General features: G+C 52.7%; 1 protein-coding gene across 1 annotated transcript in view; it reads right to left on the reverse strand.

The window, feature by feature from the left end:
• Positions 1–10,312, reverse strand: part of GALNT10 (polypeptide N-acetylgalactosaminyltransferase 10) — a 125,922-nt gene that overhangs the window by 13,745 nt on the left and 101,865 nt on the right. The window contains exons 8-11 of the mRNA XM_019506098.1: positions 5,143–5,250; positions 3,076–3,297; positions 1,990–2,106; positions 329–478 (exon numbers count right to left, since the gene is read on the reverse strand). Of these exons, the coding sequence (XP_019361643.1) occupies positions 329–478; positions 1,990–2,106; positions 3,076–3,297; positions 5,143–5,250 (597 nt within the window). The remainder of the gene's footprint in view (positions 1–328; positions 479–1,989; positions 2,107–3,075; positions 3,298–5,142; positions 5,251–10,312) is intronic.

The following is a 10,312-nucleotide window of genomic DNA, read 5'->3' on the forward strand; positions in this document are numbered from 1 at the left end:
ACACAGCACCAGAGCAGAGGGTACTGGCAGCTGCGCTCTGCAGAACAAGCACGCGTGCGCATTGCTTTCACTCTCTCCAGTGACACGTGGCTTTCATGTTCTCCCTACTCACAAGCTGTGCTCATGGAGGAGTCCTGCCTTCAGGCCCACTCCCCTCCGGATAGCACCACCTTTGTTACTGCCAAAGTGACAAGGATCTGCCTAGAGAGTCTCCTGTCACAGCTACATGACCAGCTAGAGAATAAAACATGAGCTGTTCTCATAAGAAGCCCCAGGAGACCACCAAACAGCCTGACATGTTAATAAGAAAGCACACACATGCACTCACTTTTCTGTATCGCCAGAGCTGGTTCCCCTTCATCCCGTGGCAGTCGTAGAGGGTCACGGGACTGCTGTGGGAAATGGCGTCGAAGCAGAACTTCTTGGTGTGCTGCGGGTCCCCGGGACGGATGTCCTCTCGCCAGCTGAATGTGAACACCTGCCAGGACACCAGCACATGGGAGGTGAGGAAGACCCGAAGTTGGGGAGCTGAGGGCCTGCTCTTAGCTGGGAGGCTCTTTCCTCTGAAGGGAGGGAATAAGCCGCTGCTAGGCTTGGAAGCTCTGGTGTTGGATGTGGGGGTCGGGAGGGGGCTGGGGTTTGTCTTCATTGCAGCCTGGCCAGTCTCCACACTGCTGCTGCTGACACCAAGACCCAGCATTGCTGACTTGGGGTCTAACGATGCATGTGGGCTGCCCATGCAGCTGCCTGTGGGATCCGAGATCAGGCTGGTGCTCCCCAGGCCATGAGAAGCCGTGCCATCCACCTGGCAGGAATGGCAGCTCTCAAGTGGCCCTGCACCAACACCTGCCTTTCTCTGATCCATGCACATGACGCCCTGATGATGGACCGAAGGCTGTGGCAGGGAATAAAAGGACCAAAGAGACCTGTGGTGATATTAGACAGGGCAGCAGCTCTAGCCAAAGCCTGGACACTGGGGTAGAAACACGCACAGAGCTGAGTCCTGCTGGGAGTGAGAGGTCTGCAGGGAAAGGAGCTGGAGATGGGAGATTGCAAGGGAGCAGGAACACTTCCTGGAGCAGCAGAGAAGTGGTGTGGCTTCCTCATGCTGCTTTGAATCCAGGTAGTCAATCCTGCTCTGCTTTCCCCCAGCCCAAGGCAGTTTGGATCCAAAAGAAATTACCAATATCCTTTAGGAACCAGTTAAACACAACCCAAATCACGGTCCTCCTAGATGCACACACCCACCCACTTCTGCAGCTAACTGCTCCTGGAATCCACTACCAGAGCTACAGCCCCTTTTTGATCCCCCCCTCAAACCAGTTTCATTCCCAGTTTCCTTGCATCCAAGTGCATGTACAGCAACCTGCGATCTCCTCATACTGAATCCATTTCCAGTCACAGATTGCTCGATCACCGGCCCTTGGCTTTCTACATCTCTTTTCAGCTCAGCTGCTCCACGGTACACAAACCAAGCCTCCCCCCGGGTTTGTTACAATAAAGCTGTCATTTCTGGCATGTCGTACACCCAGAGGGCAAGTCGATCATCTGGCTAGTTTCATCTCTCGCCAGCAATGACCAGTAAGTGGTTACTGAGTGTGCCTGCAGGCTCATTCATATGCACGAGGCATCTCTTATCGCATCTTCCAGCAGATCCTTTGAAATTAATATTCACTTTGTAACCTATCATGACTGCCTTGTTACCCGCTTCTGTCATGATGTTGGCATGCTGTTTTCTCCTGCTTCAACAACTGGGTGAAAAACTCCCTAAGCAGCCTCCAAGGCTCCAGACCCTTTCCCCCTGATCTTTCCTATGACACCAAGAGCCAGAGCCTGCAACAGAGACCATCGGTGCATCTGGTCCTTAGGCCAGTGGGTAAGAACCCTTTCCATTGCCCTGCACTCCCTAGAGAAGTGGAGCCACCGCATTATTTACAGCCCCAGATGAACATTTAAGGACAGTTAAGGACGGAAGGAGGGTTCAGGTACCTGCACATTGTTCCAAGCTGCCTCCCCTCTGCCTTTCACACAGGTTTCCAGCCGCAGTGGGGCTCCCAACGCGCCGTGTTTCGTGTCTACACACAGGCCGGTGCCCAGATTCCGGATCTGCAATGTTAAGTGACTCGTTAGTTCTGCTGCTGTAATCTTTGTCCAAGCAACGGTTGAGAAGCAGGATGATTTGAGCATCTGCCTCCAACAGCGGCTGGCTGCACGACAGCTGAGTGCCAGACCCCTTCTGCTATTACACGAGCGAGCTGGCGGCATTTCAGCTGCCGGGAGGCACGCGAGATCGATAAGCCAAAAATGCGATCAATCTTAAATAGCCCAATAATCTGCCTTGGGTGTCCTGCACGCTGCAGACGTGTAAAACCCATTATTTCCTCATGCGCCGCAGACTGAACCTGCATGCTTATAGCACTGTTTATCTCTAGACCAGAAGTGCGTGGGGATCCAGGGATACTTGGATAAGCTGTTAGGAAATAACTGTTACATCTGCACATTACTACAGTGACTGGCATGGAGCAAAACTGTAACTCATACCCCGGTACAAGGTTTAGGCCACCTGTTGTTGCTAGAGAAGTTGCACTGTAACAGCTGATGCCTGCTCCTGACCCTCCCCGTCACTTTTAACGTTATATCTGTCCACAGCCAGAATCACCGTCCTTGCTGACCTCCATTTTTGCAGAGGGAAAAGCAAGGTGCAGCAAAGCTAAATGACTGACCTAAGCTCTGCCCAGACACCTGGGTTGTTTCTAGCTCTGCTGCTGAGCACCAGGGAATCGTTCCGCCTCCCCCAGGGTCATGCCCTGTGCAGAAGTGGGTCAGTACGCCACATCTCCCCGTGGCTAAGCACTTAGGGAACGTCATCTAGGGCATCTGCTCTGTTCCTCAAGCTGGCTGGAGCAACCAGGAGAACAGGAACGCCGCTTTCTGAATCACCGAGAGCCGGGGCTGGAGAACACCGATGCATGGTCTGCTAACAGGAAGGGAGCAGAGCAGTATCAGAGCTCCCAGGAAGCTCTCCGACAACCCCGTGGCCAGTCAGCCCCAGCCGGGCACGTTCGGTGGCCTCACCTCTCCCCACGCTGCAGCTGGGGGCTCCACCGGTGGGTAAAACTTGGGCAGGTCCCAGGCCACCTCGTTCATGAACCACTTGAAGCTCTTGCAGTTGAGGTTGCTGCGCAGCTCCTTCTGGGCAGCCACATCCCCCGCGGAGAGGTGCCGGTACTCCGGCCTCCGCTGGTAGATGTACTCAGCGTACTCATCCATCCACACCTCGGCCACGCGTTTCAGGTTCTGCGCAGGCAAGAGAGGGGGGGAACAGGATGTGAAACGACTGTCTACATGCCCACAAGGATCCCAAGAAGAGTCAGTGCCTGGGCTTGGAAAGGCTTTTTATTTAGATGCGCACCGCCTCAAGCTGCAGAAAGCAAGCCCATTTTTATTACACCCTTGTACCCAGGGGCTTATAGGACAAGATTTTTTTGGCTGAGGTCGACAGACTTCTGGAATTCAGCCATCCTGTCCGGATCCCCACAGCGACAAGAATAGCATTAGTCACAAGTTGTTAAAAAAAAACAAGCCTGAGAGCAGAACAAGCGACACCAGTAAATGCCACTGGACATTTAAAGGGCTGAGATGAAAGCTTCCTGCCTCTCCCACTCTAATTCAGGCCGCTGCATCCTTTCCGTCTTCCTTTCTGAAGCCAATTTGCAGTGCCCGCTCCAGCAAGCATTGGCTCACACTGCTCTCTTCTCCACCTTCAGCTCTGCTATAGAAAGAGCTATTTAAGGGAAATGGGTCTCACAAGCTGTGTTCGATGAAAATAATGCCGAAAAGCCCAGCAGCCAGGAGATCCTTTTGTGAGCTAACTCTGGAACAAGAGTCCTGTCTGTGTCTCGGAGAAATACGGCTATTGACAGAGAGATGCAGCAGATAACAGCACATCTGGAACGATGGTCACTGGATGGCTCCACCGGTCTTCCTAGCTGTTGTGTGTGACGAGTTGGATAGACGTCAGCATTGACCGCCACAACCGAGCTGCCCAGTGACAACAGGCCAACACGGACAGCCTGATACCACAGGTACAGCAGGACCTGAGGGTGCCATGGGGCACATCTCCGAGCCACACAAACTACCAGGCCCAATAGTTTCCAGGGAGGTTTCAAAAGTAGCGCAGGTGGCACTCGCTCACCACTGCATCGTACAGCTGCACCGCACCGGGCCCAAACTGAGCCCCAGATGGATGCACGCTTTAGCCGAAACTGTCCCCTCATCTGGCTGGTTTCCACAGCTTCCCATTGGCTGCCCTGCCTGTCCCCAATTCCCGCTGATGTCCTGGAGGAGCTAAGGAGGAACTGCAATCACTGCATTGCAAGAGACTGTGCGCTGTGAAGATTTCTGATGTCTAAGGCATCAGAGGACAGAAGAGCATGGGCTCGCTTTGGGAGGGAGCCACGTGGTCCAACTCCCTTGTTAGCCCAAAGCCCATTTTGGCTGGGAGCCCTTCAGGACAGGGGCAGGAGGCAAGATCGTTCTTGGTGTTGCTTTGCAGCCCTGTTCCTATAAAACCCGTTCCCACCAGAGGGCACCATCGCCCCTTTCCAAAATCTGTGCTCTGTGGACAATTTTAGAGAGCCGGCGCACAGCATGGAGGCTTACTGCCCTCCCTCTCCAAGCTAAATTAATTAAGAAATCACACTGGACAGGCCTTTGCATCCTGGATAATTATAGCTTGCTTCTCCAGTGCACTGAGAGGCTCGAGGCAGATATGTCTTTCAGTCCCCTAAGCGGCGCTACCCCTGCTCTGAAACGTGCCGCTCTGAGGTTTTAGCTCTCAGGCACTTGGCATTTCCTCCTGAGAAAGCCACACTGTACATTTCGGTGGGGATGACAGTCCAAGTCGCAACTATACCGGCCCTGAGACTTTCCATCATGGCCGAAGTTAGCGTCCGGATACAATCAGACATGCTCTTAGCAGGGGCAATGGGGAGGAGTGTGCCTGCCCTTGGAAACAGGTTTGCTGTTGCCCTCTCCATGCATGATACAGCTTAGCCGAAGCTCAGCCTGGTCAGCTCCCCAGATGTAGCTGCCCCTTTGGCACCCAAAGCTGCAAAGGAAGTTAATGAGGAGTATGCTCACCCGCGCCAGGCTGACTCCGGTCGGGACCTTGTATGGCACATACTTCCTGTAGATATGGCCCACTCGGGAGCAAGGGATGTCTTCCATGCGGCCTCCACACATCCACACCTGTGGGAGGGCAGAGAGGGGCAGACCTGCAGTGAGAACTCACTCCCAATCCAAAGCCCCACTTCCAAAAGACAGAAGAAAAAAAAACATTCAGCCCATCTCTGCGCTTTAAGTCGCGTCTTCTTTGCCAAACGCCCTCTCGGCATTTTGCAAACCTGACTCCCATTGCCCTGGCGCTCTCAATTTAGGCAACGTGTTAGCCAACTGGCTGGACAGGCGCTGCCTGTATACTCAGCCATCAGCTGGCAAGGCCCAAACAATGTTGAGCATCGCAGCCCCGTGCTGGCCTAAGTTAACGGGGGTGGTTATGGCACACAGGAGTCATGCCGATTAAGAACTGGACCCTTGTGCAAAACCCTGTGCTCCATATCCGATAGCTGAAGGCAGGCAAGACAACCCTGTAGTTCAGATCCTGTGCTGCACAAACACCTTTGAAGGAATTATTCATAAGCCTGCCTAAGCTTCAAACCAGAAAATACTGGCTCCCACATGCCTCTGTGCTCCCGCTGGGTACCAGGGTAAGGCCTTGGATGTTGCCACTGTGATTTTAGTGCTGGCATGTGCCCTTACAATTAGTGGAAGTCCCTGCCTGGTGAAATGCAATTACCTTTAAAAGCCCTCAGAAAGTCAATGGGAGAGAACATTAGTTGCAGAATAACGACCTGATGCTTGATTAATGTCAAGGTGAGGCCAAGAAGTTTATTTTCCAGGCAGAAAGCATCGATTCCATGCCAACATCCTGCAACAACTTTCTTCGACTCCTAGATTAGCAAGGCTGCAGTCAGAGGGAATGAAGCACAGTGACTGCTGGTCTCTGGGCAAGCAGAAGAAAGCTTTTGCAGGGGTGGAACGAATACATCTGTGTGCTTTGTCAGAAAATATCTAATCTATTATTGACCAAAGCACCTTACATTTTTAGAAAGGGGCTGCTTTATGACGCCGTTTGTATGTTTTTCCCTCTAAAATGCTGCCTCGGCAAAAGAGCTGGGCAAACATCCCAATGGATGCTCCATTAAGGGCACTGCTGGCTCCTGCTGACTTTTTAAACAGTTCCTTCCAGCTTTCGTTCCCTACAAATGACTCACCACTGTCTTGCCCTCCATCCCCTCTTCGTACCCAAAAGCACTACAAGTTGACAGTGTTAGTGGTCCCTCCATTAGTCATGCCCGATTTGCGCTGCTGCAATTCACTGTACAATGAGCTTAGTAAAACAGTCTCATGTAGGGAAGACCATTCATTAAACGTCTAGGGCTACAATATTTATTACGTGGCAAAGAAAAGCAATGTTTAGCCAATGCTTCTGCACAGTCACTAGCTACGACTCTCATGTCCTTTGAGTGTCGTCTTTAGCCAACCTCCCCCTGCCATGCCTAACTGCATCAAGCAAATGAAGTTTCATCTCCGCTGGGTCAGAGTTCCCGTGGGCAAAATCCCACCAACTCAGGGTGCAGACAGATGTGACAATTATACCAAGTGACGGGGGGGTATACGTTGCTCTGATGCCACTTACATCTACGTGTTCCTACAGCAATGCAAGAGTCGCAAAACCCCTGCAACCATTTCAGTCCAGGTCAGCTGCAGCAACTTAGCTTGCTTAATACGCTGTCGGAGTATGCAGGACTTCTGACTGATGCTCAGGCTGGCAAAACGGCGTTTTCAGTCTGATCTGAATTACAGTCGGTCTGTCTTGGGGGCCGAGCACAGGGCAGGTGTTAAAGATGAACGCGGTTGGAAATCACCATTATATCTGCACGTTCTTCTACCAATAGGTGCTGTTGCAGATGAAGAAACACCTCTCTCTGCAGTGCAAGACGGCCTGCGGCTGGAACAGGATCCTGCAGCTTGGACGTACCGGAGGAAGCACTAGTAACTGAGAAGCCTGAAAAGATAGCTCATGGGCTGGCACCCGCCTGTCTCAAAGACCATCTTCTCCACCCAGGAGCATGGCCTACCTGGGATGGGAACAGGGGCCTCTCAGCCAGCCTACGCTGAACCTCTGCTGCCCTCTGACCATGGGCCGGATGCTCTTCTAGTAGGGATGAGCAAGCTGGGAGAAGCCAGATGAGAAAAGCGGACTTCGCCTATGGAGCCTGGCAAAGATCTCAGCCATGATGGGAAAATACCATGCATGATACCGCATGTCATCCCTGGACGGCACGCGGCTATACGAGGTCAGGTGCTAAAAGAGCACGGGGCAAGAGATGGGGCTACAGACCTACTTTCCACCTGCGCTGTAAAACCTCTGGCTGACCGCTGGCTGGCGTGGGTCTATAGTATCAGGCGGATGCAACGGCAAAGGCCAGCTGGGTCCTCTGAAACTTTCCAGTAGCTCCACGTGCTTCAAGTGCCGCCGCAGCCCTCCAGAAGCATGCCTGCTTCCCATTCACTCGTTGCTGCTTTGATTTATTTTATTAGCAAGCTTCTTTGTGTGGTGACAGAATTCGTCGCAGCCTGCATAAAGACAATTACCAGCCCTTATCTATAAAATGGGAAGGAAATGGCGGGGGGAGCGTGACACTCATCAGCAAAACAGAGCTAACAAAAAGCAGCAGAAAGTTAGAGCTAAAGGGAGGAGGGAACATCCAAGATAATCAAGGGCTTGTCTAGGAATACATGGAGGGGAAACAAACCCCGAGTGCCAGAGCGAAGGGAGGGAGGCAACCTGCTCTGCCTGGCTGTTTTAAAATAAGGGCACGGCTTATCTTCGAGACATCAAGCTGTGTTACGGTGCTGGAGCAAAGCGCAGAAGACGCCTTCCCTTTCCGTCAGGCGGTGTCCTGGGAGTGCACTGCCTTTATCCCGACTGACTGCTGTCTTCCCATTAACATTGGAGCTGGGGTTTTCTGCACGGCGCCTGAGCAAATATAATCTCTCTTGGCTGACGAGACGGCAGACATCCGAGTTCTGGTTTGATGAGCTGCGCTTCTCAGCTCAAACAGCCATTTGCTAAAGCTCCTCGAGGACAGCTAAATCCAGTCAAGGAAGCCAGTGATTTATGCAGGGAGCTCATCAGGTCGCTTAAGAGAAGCGGGGCCCTGCCATTTCCAAAGTCCTGAGCTCAGAGGCTAATGCACAGGACTTCAGTGCAGCTGGGAGTCCGTCTGCCTCTGAAGTCAGTGGGAGTTTTGCAGATGACTTGATCGCAGCTAGGACTGGAAACGCGGCCGAAGCCACAGGCTTATTCACGTGCTCGCACAGGAGACGCCGTTCCCATCTGTTCCCGGGGACTGAGAGCGACAACCCGTATGCGCACAGCCATGGGGGGGTCTTGAAAGGAAGCACATGGCAAACCCTCAACCCCTCTCCCCTACCCTGATGTTCAGCGACTCCATTCCCTTTCTGCCGCGGCGAGCAGCAGCATCAGACAAGACTTCAAGGAAAAAAAAAAAAAATACAGCTGCCATTAGTGCAGGCATCCAAGTGATTTGGGCACACGGGGTCTGCAAGTCCTGAAGGCTGTGTCATGATGACATGCTTCCCTAGAGCGAAGCCAAGAAGTTAGCCAGGACTTGGAGAGAAGAGTTTTCTTCAGCCCAGCATAGGAAAAAGAAAGCAAAGGACTTGGGAGCAGGAAAGGGAGAAAGTTGCAGCTTGTGCAGGCGCTGTCGTGAGGCCCATGGAAAGGAAAGGAGGATCAGAGCTAATGGATGCAGCACGGAAGAGCAGCTAGGACTGGTCTCAGCCCCACCACTGTGAGCATCAGCTGCCCCCAGAGCTATGAACATCTCCACCCTCCCCTGACAAGGGACTAAGGTTGTTCAAAGATTTGGCACAACACGCCTTCCCCAGCAGCAGGCTGCTTCCTGCCATTGGGAGCATTTTATACCACGCCAGTAGCAGCTCCCAATAATTGCTTCCTGGGTTGACGCCCATCTCCTACCTGGTGCCAGGGCAGAGCCTCCTTTGGGACCGACACGATGGAGAGGCCACCTCTCTACTCCAAATGAATGGAGGAGGAGAGATCCCTTCCCCACTTCTCATGGGAAGTGGAGACCGCACAGAAGGAAGGAGATCTGCTTGGACTCAAGGAAGCGACAAGAAAGCCTGGCCTGGCTGAGGCCGGGCCAATGCAGGAGAGTTGACGACACGCAGAGACTCGGCGGTACAGGCTTGCAACCCCTGCGCTGCATGAAACCGCTGGATGGAGGCCACCCCCTCTCTGAAACCTGGCACCTGAGGAGAGGCCAGCAGAGATGGAAATCAGCCAGCTGCTGCTCTGGCAGCTGGAAGGGGAAGGGGAGCCAGGCAGGCAGCCCTGCAGATCCCCATTCACCGGAGAACGTGCCACCTGATTTATCGCTGTCGGCAGAAGAGAAGCATTCGCATCTGTGTTTCTCAGGGAGCATGGGGACAGGTGACCGCCAGAATCAGTGCAGCATTACCGAAGCTGACCAAGACAGCACAGGTACTCGACCTACGAGCACAATATTTCCTTGTCCCTGCGCTACCTCGGCACCCTTGGACGGGAACAGTGGGCACTTGGACTTCTGTATAGGGTGACAGCCTCCTTATTTATAGCCAGATGATCCCAATATGGAGCCCTAAAAATATGGTTCAGACTGAGGCAACAAGATCAGATGCTTCCCAACCAGGCTTTCTGACCTGCAAGTCCAGGCGACAATGAAAAAAAATGCAAGGAGGCTGGTGAACCATGCTCTTCTGCCATTGCCCTTCAGAGGCTGGATGCACTCAGCCCTGGGACTGTCCACATGGAGCCTCGACTTCTCATCTGCTCCCCCTGGCCTAGGCATCAGCACTGGGATCACCTTTCCTGTGCCCTTAATTAGGCAGTGCAGTGAAGACTATGCACATCTGGGAACAAGAGCCCTGGAAGGACCAATGTAAGCGGAGGATGGGATGGCAGATGAAATCAGGTGTCGACAAATGCTCTACAAGGTAACAGGCTGGTTGGATCTATTTAAATGCCTCGCACATGCTGGGGTGTTCTGAATTAGCTTTAATCTTGGGAAGAAAGTATTTAGATATCTGCTCAGGCTGCACAGCATGGGCATCTGTTGAATGTAAAGCAGTGTTAAAAAAAAAAAAAAAAAAAAAAAAAAAA

Source organism: Gavialis gangeticus, unplaced genomic scaffold (assembly GCF_001723915.1).
Source record: "Gavialis gangeticus isolate Ggan-Ray unplaced genomic scaffold, GavGan_comp1, whole genome shotgun sequence".
Classification (NCBI taxonomy): Eukaryota; Metazoa; Chordata; order Crocodylia; family Gavialidae; genus Gavialis; species Gavialis gangeticus.